Below are 23177 nucleotides of genomic sequence, written 5' to 3' on the forward strand. Positions count from 1 at the left end.
GAAAGGATTCTGCCTTACTGGGGTCACTTTTTTTGGACAGAGTAGGTCCGCGGCATCTTCCCAAGGGCACTCACTGGCCGCATGTCCTGGTCGCCGACACTTCCAACAAGGGAGGGCCACTGCCACCTTCTCCAAGACGGGTTCCTGGTCCACCTCCTTCACTGGGGAATCTTCACCCGTTGGTTCCGGCTCAGAGGAAATGGGCACCTGCGAACTAACTTCAAGCAAGGCCTTCCGCTCCATTTCCCTGGTTTCCTCCTCCCATCTCTGGGCGCGACCATCCGCAATCATCCGGTCTTCATTCCACGGACAATCGGGAAGCGCATGTCCTCTCGCCTCGCAGAGCGCACACACAGGCTCTGCAGCCACCCGGTCCCAAAGCTGCTGACGAGACTCCGTCATCTTCTTCACCGTGGCCTCGTAGTCCGTCCTGTCTTCAGTCCATGGACATTCCAGGAGCAGATGTCGGGGATCTCCACAGTTTTCACACCGGGAATCAACCTCGTCTTCGCTCGACTCTTCGTCCCAGGGACAACTGTTGTGCTCATGCCCGTAGTTTCCGCAGAGCAAACACCAGGACTCCTTCGCTTGGCCCTTCTGACGTCTTCGGTCCGCTTCCTGGACCACCTTCTTTGGGGACGTCTCTCGCCAAGTACACTCGTCGGTAAAGTGACCTGTTTGCCGACATTTCTTGCAGGGCGTCACAGCGGCCTTCTTGCGCCCCTTCTCCCGGCGCTCTTCTTTTTCACGCTGGACCGACCGCTGCACCATCTTCAGGATGTCTGCCCCAGACACCGTCACCCAGTCGCTCTGGTCCGCACACATCCGGGGGTGAGTCTTCTCCGGAGCCGTCCGCAGGGAGGTCTTCTTGGTGGCGTTCCACATCGTGTCCGTGATCCGGTCTCTTTTATCCTGCCGACTACGCCAAGTGTGAGAGGTGCGGCTGCTGTGCGGGTGGCGGTGCCTGCTGCCGTGCAGGTGTAGACTCGGTACTCACCAGGCGCCGCTCGCTCTCACCTTCAGGTACCGGAACCCTCAACGGACCTGGAAATCTTCACTCGGATCCGGACACGGCGATTCCCTCTCGGAGCTGACCGACGACCTAGCTGAGGAGAGAAGGGTTTACATCAAAGGGGTATCGACCCTTCTTCCGGTGGAACAGGGGATACCCCAGGGGTGGCTGCGACCTTCACCGGCTGGGTGAATGGTCATCACCGGCACAAAGCCTCAGCTACCCAGCTTTCACACACTCGCGCTTTCGCACGTAGTGTGATGAAAGGGATTCTCACGTCCGTGAGCAATCCTAACTCCGGCGCTCGGGGACAAACAAGGGACAGACGTACACGGATGCTACTCACCGTCACGAGTCTTGCACTCCGATCTTCTCCACTTACAGGTCCCTGTAAGGAGGCAAAGAGAAACAGCCGTGCAGGGCCTAACTCTGACCTAGTGTCACACCCTATACTATCTACAACAGCGGAGCCCTCAAACTAGCTCTGTGGGTGTGGTGCAACACAACTATGCACAACTTACACAACACATACACTTTGCCCTGCACGGTAACAACATATAACACACTATCGGAGTTACAACATAAAACGGTGCTGTCCCTTTATCTACCCGACCCAGAACACCCAGTAGTGGGGACCGCACAGCTCACCCACCTACCGTACTCTCAGGGTGGCCTGAGCCTAGCGCCCAGTACCACCTTTACTCACCTCAGGGAAACGCTGCTTCGCTGGGCCTAGCGCCCCCTAACTGCCCACAGGCCGGAGGCCTGACTTTGCCCACGGGCCTAGCGCCCGCCTAACTTGCCGCCCGTTGGGTGACCTGGGCCTTGTGCCCAGGGTCACCTTTCATATCCCTAATTGGCCACAAATCCACTAGGGCCTAGCGCCCTCTAATGTCCCCACAGGCCTAGTGCCTGAACGTGCCCCTCGGGCCTAATGCCCGCCTAACTGTGCCCACAGGCCGGTGGCCTGACTATCCTCATGGGCCTAGTGCCCAACATGTGCCCCCCAGGCCTAGTGCCTGCCTATCTGGTGCCGCAGAGGTTGGGTGGCTTGGGCCTAATGCCCAAACCACCTAATCAGAATAATGACCCCCAATCTCCTAACCGCGCCACAGGCCTAGTGCCTGACTTGTGCCCTCGGGCCTAATGCCCGTCCCTGGTGGTCTAGGGAGGAAAAGGGGAGGGGGGAAGGATGCCTCACTGAGGCCTTACCTAACCCGGGGGCCTCCGGTGCCCTCTTCGGCCGCTGGCCCGTCCTGGCCAGCGGCGCCGCCGTCGCATCGCCGCGTCCAGCCGCCGCTGGACATCTTCTTTCCCAGGGCTGGAGTCTTCAGGCCTCTTCAGCGGCCACCGGAGCTCCTCTCCCTGCGGCCGTCGTCGTCTTCCTCCACGCAGTCCTTGTTTCCTGTCCGGCTCCTCTTCCTTCTTCGCGCTCTTCTGCGCGCGCGCTGTCCTCTTCGGCTCCCGCCCGCGACGTCTTCTCCTCTTCCCGCTCCTCAGCGCCGTCGTCCTCCGCTCTGGCTCCCGCCCGGCGTCTGACGTCAGACGCCGGGGGCGGGGCCTATGACGCGGCGAGCGCCGATTGGCTCGCCGCGTCTCTCTCCTATTGGCTGCCGCTCCGGGAGCCGCGATTGGCTCCCGGAGGGCGCCAACATTCAAACCCTCCAGCCTGGGGTCCGGTGCAGGGAAAAGGGTAATCCCTGCACCGGACACCCGCCGCCGCCACGCACCCAGCGCTGGGGACAGACAAGCTGCCCCAGCGCTGTCCCCAACTAGGGACAACACAGATGTGCCCACAGGGCACATCCTTACACATACATACATACACACATCCATTTTATCCGATTTCCGTGGATGGGCAGTAACATTTGTAAAACCAGCTCTTAGCAAGCACCTGGGACCTATGGAGAAGCTACCTGCCAAGTTTCAAGATTGTAGGCCTTGTGGTTTAAGAGTTTTCGTTATGAGTCAGTCAGTAGGGGAGACGAGAGTCAAATGTTTGAAAAGTCGGTTGGGTGTCTGTTTTTTCCCTGTCGATTAGATAGGAAAAAACAGACACCCAACTGACTTTTCAAACATTTGAATCTCCCCCAGTGAGTCAATCTCCTTTTTTGCCTTATATATACAGTAGATTATCTTCACTCTATCTGTTAAGTGCTTTGAGCCCTATTGGACAAAGAGCACGATATGATACAATTATTATTGGTAAATAGAACCATATGACACGTGTGTATAAATATTTCCTTCCTTTGAAAGACGTTAAATTGTAAAAGTAGAAATTCCAGATTGTATATAACCTTAGCACCCATATATTTGCCTAGGCGTACTGTGTGATACTGTGTTCCCAATGACACAGGAACGAAGCCTGGTGGCATAAGATGAAAAACGTGTTCATAAAGTAAAAGGGAAGCCTGTATCAGTCCGTGCTGTACGACTGTCATCTAGTGTCCGCTTTGGGGTACTGCAGCACACATGCCTCATGGAAGGCGCGACACCGGTAGGGAAGGCCGAGGCCGGCGCCTCTGGTGATCTCACGGCCGAGGAAGAAGATGATTTACCGGCGAGCTGCCTGGATGTGAGCTCGGAGTTGTTTGACCCCCTGCTGGCCCTCTACTCCCCCCGCACGCCGCTGCCCTTCCCCGATGTCCGCTGCTTTAACAACGTAGCCGAGTACGAGAGCTTCCTGCGAGGGGGCGGCCGTGGCAGGGGTCGGGCCAGGGCCCCGGGGGCTCGTAAGGCGTCCTCCCGAAAGGGACGGAAACCGGCACCGGACCCGGAGCGTGTGGAGCGGCTTAAAAAGTTGATGTTGCCCGTGGAGGAGGGGACACAGCCGGTCAGACCTCGCAGGAACAGACGACCCCCGAAAAACGTGCTCACCCGCATGCCCTGTGAGTTCCTGGGGCGGTGGTTTGTAGAACTACAAGTCCCAGCATGCCCCCTGAGCCTGTGGTAGGATAGCTAGTACCCAGGCTGATCGGCTATTATGCCAGTGCACAGGGACAGGTTTTATGGTCTTGCCCCTATTTTTTGGGGTATTGACAAGTTTATAAAAATCTTAATTGTTAGGGGGACTATTTATTATCTTTTGCAAAATGTCCACAGAAAATACATTATTAAAGATTGCAGCAAAATATATTGTTATTTTTGCAATTTAGCAAAATGAACTTGCGGAGAAAGTCACTCTGGTAAAGAGCACGTTCCCGGGAAAGTGTACAACTTATAAAGTGATGGCTTACAGTCATGCTGCCAAGGTTCCGGCCTGACTTACCTGCTGCACACGCGTGTCTCAGCACTAAACATGTATAGACTTCCAAGGGGTGATCCAGCAAGAAATGTATGATACTATTGCCTTTAGACTACAGTGGGTAACGCCATCTACGTTTTCGGAGTTTGGTTAGTTTTCCCTTGTTGCAGTCACCATAGAAAGCTATGGGGACTGATTTTGCGAGCGAAGCTAGAGGGACTGTGCAGTTATCTCTGATGGCGGTACCTGAAACTAAATGGCCCTGTTACTAAATAAAGTAACAATCCTATTTAAATGGACATTTTCAGAAGCGTAACTGGACTTATTACTCTAAAGCAGGGGTGGGGAACCTTTGTTTCTACCAAGGGCCATTTGGATATTTATAAAATCCTTCGAAGGCCATACAAAAATGATCAATTTAAAAATTAGCCTGCTCCCAGTCAATAGTTATGCCCCCAATCACTTGTTATGCCAGATTAGATTTGCCCCCAATCAGTTGTTATGCTCCATTAGATATGCCCACTGTCAGTTGTTTTGGCCCATTAGATATGCCCCGTCAGTTGTTTTGGCCCGTTAGATATGCCCCGTCAGTTGTTATGCCCCATTAAATATGCCCCCTGTAGTTATGCCCCATTAGATATGCCCCCTGTAGTTATGCCCCCTAGTAGTGCCGCTCACACACACACACACACACACACTAAAAGAAAGAAAAAAACAACACAATGCTTACCTGCTCCTGCTTCCGAATCGCTTCCCTCCCTCTCCTCGAAACTATGGGAGAGATGTCATGACGTCTCTCCCATAGCGCCGCACAGCCACACATGTACACTGCCTGAGCTAGAAGCTGGAGCTCAGGAGTGAGCTCCTGCCTCCGGCTGCTGTTGAGGAGCCGGGCGCCCGCAGGTGGTAAAATCTCAGCGGGCGCTCGGCATTTCCTCTCGTTTAGGTGAGCCTGACCGGGCCGGATCAAGTGGCTTTTAGGGCCTTATACGGCCCTCGGGCCTGAGGTTCCCCACCCCTGCTCTAAAGAAAAGGCCTTCAGGGCTCATGTGAATGGACGCTAAATTCAAGCATGTGTCTAACTCTGGTCACCAAAGCCTGAGACAATTTGTTTTAAAATGTTGAAACTCTGAGGGTGTGATATGTATCTCCAAGGAAGGAAGACCCGATAAGGTGGCCACAGTTTATAAAGTATTTGTGGATACTCTTTACTACAGGTTAAACTCAGAAAATTAGAATATCGTGCAAAAGTTCATTTATTTCAGTAATTCAACTTTAAAATTTGAAACTAATATATTATATAGACTCATTACATGCAAAGTGAGATATTTCAAGCCTTTGTTATAATTTTGATGATTGTGGTTTACAGTTTAAGAAAATTGGGGCATTGCCAAGAGAAAGATGAGAGACATGAGACCGAACAATGCAGAAGAGCTGAAGGCCGCTATTGAAGCATCCTGGTCTTCCATAACACCTCAGCAGTGCCACAGGCTGATAGAATTCATGCCACGCTGCATTGAGGCAGTCATTCATGCAAAAGGGTCCAAAACCAAGTACTGAGTATATATGCATGATTATACTTTTCAGAGGGCCGACATTTCTGTATTTAAAATCCTTTTTTATTGATTTTATGTAATATTCTAATTTTCAGAGATTTTGGATTTGGGGTTTTCTTAAGCTGTAAGCCACAATCATCAAAATTATAACAAATAAAGGCTTGAAATTTCTCACTTTGCATGCAATGAGTCTATGAGTTTCTCCTTTTTAAGTTGGATTACTGAAATAAATAAACTTTTGCACGATATTCTAATTTTCTGAGTTTCACCTGTATATTGCACTGTATAGAGCAGAGGTTCCCAAACGCCAAGGCACCCGAACAGTCCAGGTTTTAGGTATATCCTCTGGTATAGAGAGCAAAATAATAATGGCAGTACATATGGTATGAAAGGGTACATCTAACGCCCGTTGCTGTTTTGGTTTACAGTGCATGAAGGCAGTCCTCTGGGAGAGTTGTATCGCTGTGTACAGGACCGTCTGAAGGTCAAAGTACATATCCGCACATTCAAGGGTCTGCGTGGCGTGTGCTCCGGATTTATCGTCGCCTTTGACAAATGCTGGAACATGGTAATTTGTCCTTAGTTTTCTCACTTGCTCTCAGGCTGTGACTTCTCGCCCTTGTAACTTTATATGCGGAGGAGTGGATATAATGAGTATCTTCTGAACTATGGGTATGGGAAGTATAAAGGACATTTACTTCCCCGGATTTATACTCATTTATGTTCTTAAAGCTGCAATACCACCTTTAGAATAAAAATATTAATTGTGTAACGTATCTAGTTTTTCACTGGTTGTCCCAGTGAGCTCAGTCTTGGCAAATGTAAAAAAAAAAAAAAACAACAACTTTGCCATCTAAGGGCGCTATCCTATAAACCGCGGTAATTTACTGCAGCTGTTTACCACCGACGGGCTAACCTATTTGCTCCGATGCTGGCACTAATCGGATTTGGTTTAATTTGGCGAAAACGGATCCATGATAAGAGACCATTTTTTCTGATATAGCTACCATGAAAGCACATAGGAGTCGCAGACGTATGTGCTTTCGTGCAACACAGGGTAATTTGCGGCACAAAACAAACGGGCCAGTGACTGGATATCCCGAACGGACGATCCGGCGTTTATTGTGATAAAAGACTGTTTGTTTTGTGCTGCAAATTACTACGTCTAATAGGATACCCTATTAAAGAGGCAATCACTTGCAAGGCAAAACCATGCCTTGTAAGTGATTGCCCCTTTATAAAAACCGTCCAAGATCAGCCGACATCTCGTGCCTCCGGTGATCTCGGCTTCATTACATCTGGCCCGCAGAGTTAGGCCTGCTAGTCCTGTCAGTTCGTATGAGTATGTCTAGATTTCCTCCGTTGTGTCTCATTGGCCAGACAAAACCTTATTCATGTTTTACATCTTGCACATTGACTGTTCTTATCTTTCAGGCAATGGTGGATGTGGATGAGACGTACAGGAAGCCTGTCCTTGGCAAAGCATATTACAGTGAGCCCCAGCTAACTCTGACACGGGTAATATAACTTTATAACACTCACACTGGAAGGCGTTTTTCAGAACTGTTCCTTAGGTAACTGTACAAAAGGGGGTGGGGACTTTATCAACCAATCAGAAATTTGCGTTCATTTTCTAAACACATGAGAAGTGAATGAATCTGATTGGTTGTTCCAACGCCATCGCTGAAAATAATTGTTTTTCACATAAACATAAAGGCGTCCTTTTTGTTGTAAGTACATAATCTTGAACTGATGGCACTCGCTGCCAGGCTTACACCGGCCAGGGCGGGACAGATCACAGAGCTCAGCACAGTGAGCCAGTGGCTGCTTGTTCACGAAGATGAATTACATGTATATTGTATACATGTATATTGGCATTAAGTACCATCATTTTATAAAGTGACGGAAGATGATAAAAATGAAACAGGTTTATCTGTAGAGCACTGTGTAATATTCTGGTGGCTACATAAATATATATACTGTATACAGATGTAGCCACGCTCATCATGGCTTTGCTTCGGCGCACGTGCGCCTCGTTGCGCACAAACGCCTGGTTTGCGCGCGCATCTTAATTGCACCTGTGGCCATTCACTTTACATTGGAGCGGCAATAGTCGCAGCCCAGCGCGGGTGCGCCTAGCCACACCGGGAGTGCTCATGCAGCTGCTTCCAGCCACAATGAGCGTGGCTACAGTGCATCCGGAAAGTATTCACAGCACTTCACCTTTTTCCATATTTTGTTATGTTACAGCCTTATTCCAAAATGGAATAAATAATTTTTTTCTCTCAAAATTCTACACACAATACCCCATAATGACAACGTTTTTGTAATTTTTGCAAATTTTATTAAAAATAAAAAAACTAAAATCACATGTACATAAGTATTCACAGCTTTGACATGAAGCTCAAAATTGAGCTCAGGTGCATCCTGTTTCCACTGATCATCCTTGAGATGTTCCTACAGCTTAATTGGAGTCCACCTGTGGTACATTCAGTTGATTGGACATGATTTGGAAAGACACACACCTGTCTATATAAGGTCCCACACTTGACAGTGCATGTCTGAGCACAAACCAAGCATGAAGTCAAAGGAATTGTCTGTAGACCTCCGAGACAGGATTGTCTCGAGGCACAAATCTGGGGAAGGGCACAGGAAAATATTTGCTACTTTTGAAGGTCCCAATGAGCACAGTGGCCTTCATCATCCGTAAATGGAAGAAGTTTGGAACCACCATGACTCTTCCTAGAGCTGGCCAGCTGTCTAAACTGAGCAATCGGGGGAGAAGGGCCCTAGTCAGGGAGGTGACCAAGAACCCGATGGTCACTCTTTCAGAGCTACAGCATTCCTCTGTGGAGTGAGGAGAACCTTCCAGAAGGGTACCATCTCTGCAGCAATTCACCAATCAGGCCTATATGATAGAATGGCCAGACGGAGGCCACTCCTTAGTAAAAAGCTCATGGCAGCCCGACTGGAGTTTGCCAAAATGTACATGAAGGACTCTCAGACCATGAGAAACAAAATTATCTGGTCTGATGAGACAAAGATTGAACGCTTTGGTGTGAATGCAGGCGTCATGTTTGAAGTAAACCAGGCACCGCTCATCACCAGGTCAATACCATCCCTACAGTGAAGTATGGTGGTGGCAGCATCATGCTGTGGGGATGGTGGTGGCAGCATCATGCTGTGGGGATGTTTTTCAGCGGCAGGAACTTGGAGATTAGTCAGGATAGAGGGAAAGATGAATGCAGCAATGTACAGAGACATCCTGGACTCCAGAGTGCTCTTGACCTCAGACTGGAGCGACGGTTCATCTTTCAGCAGGACAACGACCTTAAGCACACAGTCAAGATATCAAAGGAGTGGCTTCAGGACAACTCTGTTAATTTTCTTGAGTGGCCCAGACTTGAATCTGATTTGAACATCTTTGGAAAGATCTAAAAAATGGCTGTGAACCGACGCTTCCCATCCAACCCGATGGAGCTGGGGAGGTGCTGCAAAGAGGAATGGGCGAAACTGCCCAAAGATAGGTGTGCCAAGATTGTGGCATCATATTCAAAGTAATTGTGAAACATGCAATATCACAAGAGAGCGCTAGATACCGATCATTACTATATAAACATTTTATTCAATCACATAAAATAAAAGCATAAAAAATGCAATGCATATTTTCATAAAATAATTATTCTCACTGCTAATATTATTAACACGCTGCCATATACTGTATCCCAATTGTATATTGCACAGATGACCACATCCAATAGACCAGTGTGGCTGGTTCGCTCCAAGGCAAATTATAAAGTCCCAATTTGTTTTAGGGAATGTGAATAGTGTTCACTAGATGGTGAATGTTCAGCTGTATAAACGATGGGTGCTATGCTACTACCTCAGAAGGTAGTGATGAAACCGTGGTTTTATTTTCACGGAGAAACATGTTAAGGACATCTCAAGCTGCTGTTTTTCCCTGAGATCTACACAAACACAGCACCACAGTCCGGACTCCAGCACACGGCAAACTGCCTGAATTCTGCAGCTACGAACGGTGCCCTACCTCCCCGGTGAACTGAATAGAACACCGCCGCTCCCACCAACCACAACGGATTCCGCATGCTGACAGCCAGCCTCACATGAGACTCTAAGGCAGGCATTCCCAACCACGGTCCTCAAGGCACACTAACAGTGCAGGTTTTAGTGATATCCAGGCTTCAGCACAGGTGACTTAATTATTTTGATTTGACCATCAGTTATTTTGATTTGACCATCTGTTCTGCAGCCTGGATGTCACTAAAACCTGCACTGTTGGTGTGCCTTGAGGACCGTGGTTGGGAATGCCTGCTCTAAGGAATAAGTGGTGAGCACAAAATTCTGCAGCTACGAACGGCGCCCTCCCTCCCCGGTGAACTGAATAGAACACTGCCGCTCCCACCAACCACAACGGATTCCGCATGCTGACAGCCAGCCTCACATGAGACTCTAAGGAATAAGTGGTGAGCACAAAATTGTTTGGCGGTCGGGGGAGGTAGTAGCATAGCGCCCATCGTTTATACAGCTGAACATTCACCATCTAGTGAACACTATTCACATTCCCTAAAACAAATTGGGACTTTATCATTTGCTTTGGAGCGAACCAGCCACACTGGTCTTTTGGATGTGGACATCTGTGCAATATACAATTGGGATACAGTATATTGCAGCGTGTAAATAATATCAGCAGTGAGAATAATTCTTTTATGAAAATATGCATTGCATTTTTTATGCTTTTATTTTATGTGATTGAATAAAATTTTATATAGTAATGATCGGTATCTAGCGTTCTTGTGATATTGCATGTTTCACAATTACTTTGTATCTATTTGAGTATCGCAGAATACTCATGTGGGAGCAGCTATACGTATATAGATATCAGTATATCAATTCTATTATATAAATTGGGTGACCAACAGCTTTATTTTGTGCCTTATATCAGAGCGCCTGATTTGATAATTTTAGGAGTCCTAATTATCAAGCACTATAATATATCATATTCAAAAAGACTTGAGGCTGTAATTGCTGCCAAAGGTGCATCAACAAAGTATTGAGCAAAGGCTGTGAATACTTATGTACATGTAATTTCTTACTTTTTTATTTCTAATAAATTTGTAAAAAAGTTTGGAATAAGGCTGTAATATAACAATGTGGGAAAAGTGAAGCGCTGTGAATACTGTGTGTGGGTGTGTGTGGGTATATGTGTGTGTATCTCTTATATAATAGCCCAGATCTGTGACTCTGTGCCTGTGTGTCTAACGCTGGGCGGAGTCAACAGCATCTGCAGTGAGAGACACCATGCCCTGTGCCAGTGCCAGAGGCAAGTAAAAGATGCCCCCTGACACCAAGTCCAGTATAGGAGGGTGGCCATGGCCACCAGTAGCACCACACACAGCTCCAGCCAGCAGCAGGAAGGGTAACACAGGCTTATGCGGAGGGAACTTCCAAGCACCGCTGGACGCCTGCCGCACCTCTCCCGGCTACACAACTTCCTGTCCCCCTTACACCCACACCCCACGCTGAGGACCTCTCCCTTATGCACTCCCCAACTCACCCCCTACAGCATCCAGCCAGTGGGGAGCCGGGCAGGGCTGCAGCCGGGGATGAGCAGGTACAGCGGGACGGAGCACCACACTCACCAGTCCCCAGCGCAGCACATGTACAGCTCCCTCCTATTCCCGCCTCGCTCCATGCTCCGCTCCGGCCACACCATTATACCGCACGCCTGACAGCCAGCCCACAACTCCGGGAACACGCGCAACGCCAGCCCCATTCACACCCCCGGCACCAGGCATACACTGTGGAGACCAGACCAAATGCACCCGGCCAGAGCCAGGACGGGACACTGCTCCAGCCACAGTGCTGCTGAGCGGGAGCTCCTTCCCGCAGCACCCAAACCGTTAAGTCAATGAAGCATCTGCTTTAGGCACACCTCCAATTTTCCACACAACACTGCATCCTCTCCTTCACACACACACACACACACACACACACACACACACACACACACACACACACACACACACACACACACTCCCTTCCCTATCCCTGCACATCCTACACTCAACCCCAACACCTCATGAACCCCTAACCCTCACACCACTTCAACAAACACAACCCACGCACACCCACAACTCCTCCAAAGCGCAAACCCCTCGCCTCACATGCAACACCCCACAAGCCCATCCCACCACCGAACTAGGCCCATACCTCCCACCCAGCGGCGAACCTATTACTGAGGAGAGCACACGCAATAAGCCAGATGCGGCAGAGATTAGTACATCCCGCCCCCTGAGTCCCCCCTCCCCCCGCATCCGCCTCTCCCCCACCCGTGACGCCATAGGACCCCCATACACAGCACCCCCGCACCCGCCTCTCCCCCACCCGTGGCACCTCCAGACCCCCTATCCAAACCGCAGCACCCCGCACCTGCCACTCCACCACCGGCAGCACCTATTAAACCCATCCGCGGCACCCCCGCACCTGCCACTCCCCCAGCCGCTTCAACCCCGCTCCTCCCCTGACCCGCTGCGCCTCCCGACCCCCTACCCCACTCGCAGGACCTCCTGCACCCACCCCTTCCCCACCTGCAGCGCCTCCGTAACCCCTCCCCCATCCGCAACAGCCCCGCACCTGCCTGCCCCTCCCTCCACCACCCGCAGCACCTTTGGAACCCATCCCCCATCCATGACCCCCACTTTTTCACCCCTACCCCACGCGCAACACCTCCCTCCCCCATCCGCGCCCCCTCTGCAAACGCCCCTCCCCCACCCACAGAGTTCAGGTAAAAGTACGATGTTGGTAAATGTGTATGTTAGATGACAAAAATAGAGTTACAAGCGAAATGTAAAGTGAAGATTATAAGATTGCATAAATTGAGCTTTAACCACTTAACTGACGATTTTCCCCCCAAAAAAAAACGCTCCGAAATTGTTGGGGGGTTTTTATGAGCGAATTGGGTGAAGAACATGAATTTAACCCTATCCAAAATGATTTTAGTAAAAAAAAAATAATTTTTTTTTTTTTTAAATTTATTTATTTATTTTGTACATTTTTTTCCCAAAACATCAAAACATCGATTGGGAACATCGCGACTATTGCGGCTTTCATTTTGAAAGCAGGGATAGCCTTCATGTACACAGGGGGTGCTTGGGGGGGTGGGTTAATTTACACTCCCCAGCGGCTGCTATTGTCTGCAGCCACTGAAGGGTGGGTCCTGCCGTGCTGACCGATCAGCAGTGATCGGCAGCACGGCAATCAGTAGGGTAGAGTACAGGGAAGCAGAGACCTTCCGGTCCCTCTGACAGCAGCAGTGGAGGTAAGTTTCCCTTCCCTGCTGCTGCTAACACTCTCTGTCTGGTCGCATCCTGTGCGACCAGGTCAGATAAAGCACTTGCAGGCATGGTCGCATCTGATGTGACCATGCCAGGCAAATGGTTAAAGTAGAATTTACTAAGATGGCAGTTCTATTTAAGATGGGATAGCAACCAATCAGATTCTACTTCTCATTTATCTAGCACCTTCTAGAAGATAATTCCTGGAATCTGATTGGTTGAGAGGTTGTGAGAGTAGGGAAAACGCAATGGTAATTCAGACAGGATTTACTATATAAGTGATCGTGTCCAGGTTACTCAGACTGGAGTTTGATGTGTAGAATGAGTGCACTCAAATTTGTATTTTGAAAGCAGTCCTTCAGTGTTTTTGATTTTGGGTAGAATGTTCTCCTGTTTTTCGGTTTTACATTGGTGTAAGTCGTAATTATGTTTAAACTTTTAGCTATCCTTTGAATCGATGTCCTTAGATTTGATGGACCCAGCAAGACACTATCCAGCAAGCCTCATATTAAGCTCTTTAAATGGGATGTAGTTATGATCCCGGCAGTCAGCATACCTACGCAGCATACCGACACCCGGATCCTGTCCGCCAGAATGCCGGCAGGGGACCCAGGACTATTCACATTCTGGGGTATATTCAGTAAGAGTTGGAAACTGCCGTCTTGTCGGAAAGACGGCAGATTCCGACTGATTGTGGTCGTAAGGGGTTCCGACCTATTCAATAGGGGGCCTTTTTTCCCGACAAGTTGGGAATTCCCAACTTGTCGGAAAGCTGTCGGAATACATGCGGATCAGCCGCCGATCCGCTTGTATTGTCGGAAGCGGGGCCAAACCAGACAGGTTATAGCCTCGTTTCCGACAAAGTCAATCCGACTTTAAAAAAAGTCGGATTGCCATTGTCGGAACGGGCCAAACCTGTCTGGTTTGGTAATTAGCAGATGCACATCATGCACAAGGCATGTGTCAGGGTGGAATAACGATTCGCCCGGCTGAAGCAGGGTGTGCTGGGAGTTGTAGTTTACCTTCTCCCTTCTACCAGCTGTATGTGATCCCGGGATCCTGCTGCTGCTCATGGACGGATCTGCATCAGCGAGGGGACTGTACACAGCCGCCGCCGGAGCTGCAGTGTGACCTGCTGCGGGTCATCCCATCGGGCCACACTAGGTACTGTACTCCTGGGATATCAGGCGGTGGCTGCAGCGGTGCGCCAGCTACGTTCCAGGAGACACCGCTCCCACCCATATGGGTGAGCAGCAGCAGCAGTGCGGGGAGGATGAGGACGCCCGGCTGGCACTGGGCTGTGTGGCAGCACAGAGGAGTCCGGGATGAGCAGCAGCAGCGGCCAAATCTGACAGTTGGATTTGGCTCAAAGCCGACAGTCGGATTTGGCGTCTTATTGAATAGTGCATTGCCGGATCCTTTCCGACGATGCTTGTCTGAAAGGATCCGAATCTTATTGAATATACCCCTCTATGGGTGTTCACGAAACCCATAGAGTGGGAATAGAACCTGTGGCAAGCTCAGAGAGCCACCAAGCGCTCAAGGGACTTCGTTATGCTCGCCCCTCTGTCAGCATTCTGGCAACCGGGATCCCAGCACCGGTCACCTGTCCCCTTTAAATAATTGGGTCAAACATGTGAGTGCAATAATTACACCCAAACTCCAAAGTACCCTCCCCCAGCAATGACCAGTAATAAAACATAAGTTTAAATACCAGCCATCTAAGATGTAACAAAGAAATATGCCTTCACAGAGCCTATACTCCGGAGATAGCACATTCCAATTTATCAATAACAACTCGTCATATAAATAGGTCATCTATTACAAAAGCAGATGACTTATGCCCATGGCAATGCTATGATTCTTTATCACCCAGTTAGCTAACTAGTATTTCTATAGCATCCATAAGGGATATTGGGGACACATTAGTACGATAGGTAAAGACGGGGTCCAAAGGAGCCAGTGCACTTTAAATTTCTTCCACTGGGTGTGCTGGCTCCTCCCCTCTATGCCTCCTCCTACAGGCAGTTTAGAAAAAAGTACCCTCAGGAGAGGATGCACACTCTGCTAGCACCAGAGTTTTTCTTCAATTTCTTTTAAACTTTTATTTATTTCGGTATGCTGTTTGGGCAACAGCATACCTGCGCCGTGGGAGTTGGGGGGGAAGGGGGGAAGGTGGTCACTGGCCTTGCGAGGTGCAGAGCCGCTTCCCCGCTGCAGGACCACCGTCCTGAGCGGTTGTTTATTCAGCGGGGCACTGCGTCTTGGCTGTCGCAACCGCAGCACGTCGCACACCCCTAACAGATGCCTGAAGGTGAACATCAGTGGTGAGTACACACTGGGGGCCCCGCTAGGGGGGGTCTCTCGGTTCATAGGGCGGCTATCACGCAGGTGAGGCATGCGGGTTCCTCCTGGGGGGGATCCGCTATTGCCCCTGTGAAAACTGGCTAGCGAAGGTCTTAACTGAGCATTTATGTGACGTTTTAAGCATGTTTGGAGACATTGCCAGTATAAAATCTTCAGTAGCTCCGGCGCCATGAATGGGGGCGGAGCTACCTCAGAGCAGGCTCAGCGGCATTTTGGCGCCTTCCTCTGCAGACACAGCTCCTCCAGACGCTGACCCACGCTGGATCACTGGTACAGGGTGTAGCTTGGGGGAGAGCCGCTAAAATTGTGCACATTACACATTCCTAAAGGAAAATTGGGGTTTTAAAACAAACCGTGTTCCACTGAACTAAACGCTGAGCGCCTCACTGGGGCTCTTTGGCGCGGGTGTGCTGATGCCTTCTCTTCATCTGTGTCTCCTTTCACATACAGTAGGGCAGGCTGGCATTGTAACTGTCTGTGTTGTATGTCTATTGTTGTGTGTTACTTTTCACCATGGTAAAACACAAGTTATGCAGTGTCTGTAACACCAGGTTCTTCCCACTCTCATATGGTTCCATTTCATGTGAACAGTGTAGTCAGTCCTCACAAAATGTTGAGGAGAATGTGGGGAGGGTCACGAGCCTTCCTGGCTGGGTGCAATCAAAACTATGATGTCTGATATGTCATCTCAGCTCACTGCAAATGCCCACAAAACACAAGAACTGCAACAAGCAGTAGCAGATCTGGCTTCCAGTGCTAATGTTCCCCAATCCCCCTGATAATGTCAATATTATCTTAAACCATAAAGCTATACTTCTAGATACACTTTTACCGTGGAGCCGCTATGGCCGTTAGACTGAATACACGTGCTACGCACTTTCTACGCTATTTGCGTACAGAGTCCCGTACGTGGTACGTACTTGGCGTACACACGCCGCGCTGAGTGTACAGAGTACGCACAGCGTGCGCACACACAATTGATAACCTTTAAACCTTGTTAATGATACAATGCAATGTTATGATTACACTTTAAACCCTTAGCAGCAAAGTACTGCAACGATGTTATACCTTAAACCTTAAGTAGCGCTGACAGTATAAAGTACCCGCAGTGCGTACACCTTATAAATGCTTATAAACCTTATACAGTTAAATATGCTTTTAAACCCTTGCAGGAAAGTGAGGACACAACACCGATTTGTAGTTGAAACCACAGGGTTCTAAGGCCACCGTGGATTATTTCAAAAGGTAAAACAGTACAAATCATACACTACAGGCTAACAAGATAAATCTAAAACAGAGTAATGGCTACAGAGAATGTACATACGTGAGAATGTTCGCAAGCGCAACCCGGCCGGTCCTCAAGCTTGTCAGGTAGAAAGCGTTCAGAGTCTTCTGACCGGCCAGGCAACAATGGGCTTTTTATACACAACTTACATACACAATACAATGGTCACTGTAATCTCATTGTCCATTGGACACTGAGATGTGTCTTTTCATTACAGGAGAGGTCATAGGTTAATTTGAAAAGATGGGCGATGTCTTTCCCCAACTGCTCTGGTGGGTGGTATCCACTGGATTCCCGCCGCATACATAATATACAGTAAATACAGTTAATATCTATATTCTACTTTTGCACATCTATACGCTGGAACATGCGATCTTTCTCTAACCAACACCGGAATGTTACCCTTAAAATACCCTACAGCTGGATACTAGACATCACCTTCTAACCTTTATCTGACCCTTCCTATCATGCAAAGGCGAATCCCTTAGTCCTGGAACTGTTTAAACTATTGATACTCGCTGATGTGGTGCAAGGGAGTTATATCTAAAATGTACAACATTTGGGTTAAATATATAATGTTCTAATAACCCTCTACGCGCTCACAAACTCCGCCGTAAATACCCATACCACGCGCATGATCGCAGGAGCGATCCTACGCAAATTGCGGATATGTGCATGCACGGCGGACTGAGTGCCTGCGCAGCGGGCATGTGCATGGGGTTAGTACGGGGTATATGCATTACAATATTTTTTGACTTTGACAGTCCACCCTTTGGCAGTCAACAATAACTGCCACTATCTAAACATTAATCAGAAAAATATACAATACAATATCTACAGATGATTGGATAAAAATATACAATACATTATCCATGGATGGTAGGAGGAGAGGTGTAGGCGGGAAATGTATGACCTAGTGGGATAGTAAAAGCATGTATGTATGAAATCCATGTCTGAGGGGCATGTATCATCGTGCCGTATATGTTCTAGATAAGCTTCGAGGTATTGTGAAGTATACATTAAATCCTTCTCATCCCGTATTAAGGGTCTGTAAGTGGGCCAACAAACACTACCGAGCTCTTTTCGGCTTCTTGTTCCAACAAATGGGGTGCACATTTAGTTGATGATACATGGAGGGGGAACACATGTGAATGCTAATATGTGGATATCACCTGTCGACTATGTGTGTCACTACCTGAAGGTTGTAGAGATGAAGATAAGAAACATATAAAAAAATACATTCACATAACATTTGCGTAATCATTCTTGGGTGTTGATTGAAGTTTTCTCCGGATGGGTGTATTTTTGCTGAGGGAAAACAAAGGAGAAACGGGTGAAAGAAACGGACCGTGGAATCAAGTTTTATCACAACATTGTCTCTATTGATGGGTCATAAATTAAATCAGTTGCTGTAACAATGTCCCCGCTCCTTAAACTCATCACTTTGGTACCGCGCTTGCGCCGCGTTAAAATTCGAACACACCTAAATATCAAACTAATCATTATGACAACTCCCAGGATACAAAGGAGAAACTTTCCTACACTCACGATAACATTTTGAGCCCATTCTCCTAAACCTGAGAACCAATTTCGTGGGTTCAACCATGAGACCCAGCCGGTCAGTTCATTACTCACAGCAGTAAGGGTAAGGTTGTGTCTCCTCCGGAACTCCCACTTCAACTGCAAGATATCGTCCATCTTTTGATCTATGACCTCGGTTGGGTCATCAGTGCTGTTTGTAATGTACGTGCAGCACTTCACACCATACTGAGTTGCCAAAGTGACACAGTACCCGCCTGTCACCGCTGTGATATAATTGAGGACCATCCTGTGCTGGATCAGTTCCGTTTTGTAAGCTTGCAACTCCCTCCCTATATACCTGAAGGTGTCATCATACATCTCGGTGATATTATCATTAGGTTCGCTAGCGCGTGGATATACCTATAATTTATAATTCCTCTGGCGGTACGGGTGATATCTAACGCGAGTAGGAATTGAATCCCGGTGGATTCGTGGATCAAATCAGAGGCTGCGTGCTCTGTCCTATCTATAAGGTGTCTCTTAACGATGTGTTCATAGTGAGTATGAGTGTAAGGAGCTTGAGCATTGCGGTGAACGTCTTTCATCTTATCATGGGTTATAGTCATTACTTCTGGCAACACTTTTCCAATGTAACACAATCCCTCTGAGTTTGGGGCAAGCCATTTATACGCCTTCCTCCCGCATATGAAATAGGCATCATCGGGGAGAACATATGGGACAGAATATGACATTACCATATTGCAAACCTTCCAAGTGAAAAATCCTATCCATAACTCTCTCATCTGTTCAGTACACGTATCAGGCTGTATTATATGCGCACAGTACCCTGGTGATACTTCTCCAACCCGCATGGTCTTACTTCCTAGAGTATACCTGTACCGAAAATACCTTCCACCGTCGGCTATTTGGCGTATAAGTTCAGTGTCTACGGGTATTCTGTTGGCTCTGTGTGAAAATGCCATGGTTTGGTTATTCCATGTCACTTCCCAATTTCCCGGCTTTCGGGAATTGGAAATGTTGAAACATACTAAGGATCTATCTACATGGTATTGATGGAGCTTCAAACTAGGGGGCCTAGAAATATTAAATTTCTTGTCCACCGGTCTCCCACCCCGTAATTCAAGTACCTCATCTATTGTTAAAGGATACGGTACTAGTCCTGACTTGCTCTGACCTTGAGGTACTTGTGAGCACACCCAGCATTCTGTTTGGTTTAAAACCTTACCCACTAATGAGTGATAATCACTCAATGGATGACGGTCCATGTTGATATTAAGGCTGGACTGACATCTCTGGATGCACCCGTCCTCAACTATGTTTTCACAGTTTCTACAAATACAATTTTCCTCAGCCAATAACCCTTCACAGTGCCTCCTAGTTTCTTGACTACCAGATCGTTTTCTGATACTCTCCTTTGCTTGGTGGATGTGTTGCTCTTGGAATTCTACAAATTCGTCCTTGCCATCAGAACCTATTCCAGATCCTTTCTCGACCTCTCTGGTACTCTCACCGAAACAGACTGCTCTGGTCAACAACAGGGTCAACAGGAAAACCCGGAATGCAGTCTCTTGGGGTAAGTCCATCTTGTTAAGGGGAGAGAAAAAGGAGCAAGAAAGGGGGGAAAGGAGGGTAATGGGAGATGGAGAAAATAATAAAAAGGAAAAAAGAAATTTGATGCGACAACCGCCTCTGGTCTTGTAGTTCTCCGTGCTCAGGTGCCGTGACAACAGTCCTGCCTCTCAACCTTCCCGGAACAGACACTCCAGTGATACGATTTCCTCTACACTCTGCTCTTTGTCACGGGTTTTCTCTGGGTCAGCGACCTTCTTACAGTGGGACGAGTGGACCCAAGTCTCTCTTTCGGCAACCTTTAATGCTGTCGTGCTGGTTAGTAAGACTTGGTACGGTCCTTCCCACCTGTCAATGAGGCAACCTGAGCGTAGAAAATTTTGAATCATTACATAATCCCCAGGTTCAATGTCATGACAATTACTTTCGGTAGGTCAGGAATCACCAGCTTTAGATTTCTGTTTTGATTCCTCAGCTGCTGGCTCATCTTAACCGTATATTTTACAGTCACCTCATTATTGCATTTCAAATCATCCTGGGGGTCAATCATTACATGGGGTTGTCGACCAAAAAGAATCTCAAAGGGTGATAGGTTAAGGGGGCACCTGGGAGTGGTTCTGATGCTGTACAATACAAGTGGCAAAGCTTCTGGCCATAACAATCCAGTTTCAGCCATCACTTTGCTCAGCTTGTTCTTAATAGTGCTGTTTACTCTTTCCACCTTCGCAGTCGCCTGTGGGCGGTACGGAGTATGCAGCTTACTATTAATTCCCATCAGTTTGCACATTACCTGAAAGACTTCACCTGTAAAATGGGTACCCCTATCGCTTTCAATTATTCTAGGGATACCATATCTGCACACAAATTCCTGCACAATTTTCTTTGCAGTAAACATAGCAGTATTTGTGGCAGCAGGGAACGCTTCTACCCAATTGGAAAACACATCAATACAAGCTAACACATATTTTAAATTTCTGCAGGGTGGTAACTGTATGAAATCAATTTGTATTACCTGAAAAGGGCCGTCTGTCGGCGGGATATGGGATGGTTCTGTTGGTATTGACTTTCCAATATTCTTCCTCAAGCAGATAAGACATGTCATTGCTCTCTTACCCGCATGAGAAGAGAATCCTGGCGCACACCAGTAGGCTCTCACCAGCTTACACATGCCCTCTTTGCCCAGATGAGTCAGACCGTGTGCCGCCTCAGCTAAGCTTGGAAGATATGCTCTGGGGGCTACTGGCTTACCTTGTCCATCTGTCCAGAGTCCTGAGGACTCCTGGCCATATCCTTTTGACCTCCAGACTGCCTTTTCCTGTGGAGAACACAAATTTTGCATTTCACTTAATTTTTGTGTGTTGACGTTATTGAATACCATCAGTTGTGTGATATCTGTCTGTGTGGGGGTGCTGGCTGCTGATTTATCAGCTTCGTCTGCCCGGCTGTTACCAAGTGACACTGGGTCTTGACTGTAAGTGTGGGCTTTGCACTTGATAACAGCCACTCTGTCAGGTTCCTGTATCGCTGTTAGAAGCCTTTTTATATGGGATGCATGCGCTACAGGTGTGCCAGCTGCCGTCATGAAATTTCTGAGGCGCCATAGGGCCCCGAAATCATGCACTACTCCAAAGGCATACCTAGAATCTGTATATATATTGGCTGACTTACCCATTGCCAATTCACACGCTCTGGTTAGGGCGACCAGCTCAGCAACTTGTGCTGAGTGCGGTGGGCCCAGGGGTTCAGCTTCTATGATACCTCTGTCATCTACGACTGCGTATCCAGTACACAAGTCTCCCGAGTCCGTCTGTCTGTGGCAACTACCGTCAGTGTAAAAAGTAAAATCTACGCCTTCCAGTGGGTTGTCACTAATGTCGGGTCTTGCAGTGAATGTTTGGTTCAGATATTCCATACAATCATGTGTGTCAGTGTCTATACTAAATCCTCCTTCACCATCATTCTCATACTCCACCCTTTGTGCCTGTCCAGGCACACCTGGGTGATAAGTTGCAGGATTTAGTGCGCTGCATCTCTTTATGGTGATGTTTACAGGGGCCATTAGTGCTAATTCCCACCTTGTAAACCGTGCTGATGAGACATGTCTGGTTTGGGCAGAGTTCAGTAAGGCTGACACTGCATGAGGTGTATGGATGGTCAGGTTGTGTCCCAACACTACATCTTCGCTTTTACTCACTAGCAAAGCTATCGCTGCAACACTTGGCAAGCATGTGGGGAGAGACCGTGCTACGGTGTCCAACTGTGCACTGTAGTAAGCTACCGGCCTGCTGGCATCACCATGTCTCTGGGTTAGGACACCTGCCGCACTCCCAGCACTTTCCGTACCGTACATTTCAAAGGGTTTCCCATAATCTGGCATGCCTAATGCAGGTGCCTGTGATAGGCATTGTTTAAGTCTCAAATGCCAGTTCGGACTCATCTGTGCGAGAGATCCGATCTGGTTTGTTCGAGGAGACCATTTCCTGCAAAGGTAAAGCCAGTATGGAGAACACTGGGATCCAGTTTCGGCAGTACCCACACATTCCAAGGAAAGTGCGGATCTGCTGCTGGGTTTGTGGTAGAGTCATGTCGCGAATCGCCTGTATTCTATCAGCGGTGAGATGTCTAAGTCCTTGTGTCAAGCAATGTCCCAAATATTTTACCTTGGTCTGGCACAACTGTAACTTATCCTTTGAAACCTTGTGTCCCGTATTAGAAAGGTGAAACAGAAGCTGTTTCGTGTCTTTCAAGGACGACTCGAGTGAATCTGAACACAGCAGTAAGTCATCTACATACTGTATTAATACTGATCCGCTCTCAGGTTGAAAGGATTGTAAACAGTCATGCAAAGCCTGGGAGAAAATACTTGGGCTGTCAATGAAACCTTGGGGTAGGCGAGTCCAGGTGTACTGTACTCCCCTGTATGTAAATGCAAACAAATATTGGCTGTCAGGGTGCAGAGGGACCGAAAAGAAAGCAGAACAGAGGTCAATGACAGTGAAAAATTTCGCAGTAGGGGGAATTTGCATGAGGATGACAGCTGGATTTGGCACTACGGGGAATTGGCTCTCAACTATCTTGTTTATCCCCCTTAGATCCTGTACTAGCCTGTAACCCCTCCCCCCACTCTTTTTCACAGGGAAGATGGGACTATTGGCAGTGCTGGACGTCCTAACTAGGATGCCCTGTTGTAGCAATCGCTCTATGACTGGGTACACTCCTAATTCCACCTCTGGCTTCAGGGGATACT

General features: G+C 48.1%; 1 protein-coding gene across 1 annotated transcript in view; it reads left to right on the forward strand.

The window, feature by feature from the left end:
• Positions 1 to 3411: 3411 nt before the first annotated feature.
• The window catches only part of LSM11 (LSM11, U7 small nuclear RNA associated), a 41330-nt gene continuing 21564 nt past the window's right edge, over positions 3412 to 23177 (forward strand). The window contains exons 1-3 of the mRNA XM_063928396.1: positions 3412 to 3900; positions 6241 to 6380; positions 7247 to 7330. Coding sequence (XP_063784466.1) covers positions 3492 to 3900; positions 6241 to 6380; positions 7247 to 7330 — 633 coding nt within the window. The 5' untranslated portion in view covers positions 3412 to 3491. The remainder of the gene's footprint in view (positions 3901 to 6240; positions 6381 to 7246; positions 7331 to 23177) is intronic.

This window comes from Pseudophryne corroboree, chromosome 6, assembly GCF_028390025.1.
Source record: "Pseudophryne corroboree isolate aPseCor3 chromosome 6, aPseCor3.hap2, whole genome shotgun sequence".
Classification (NCBI taxonomy): domain Eukaryota; kingdom Metazoa; phylum Chordata; class Amphibia; order Anura; family Myobatrachidae; genus Pseudophryne; species Pseudophryne corroboree.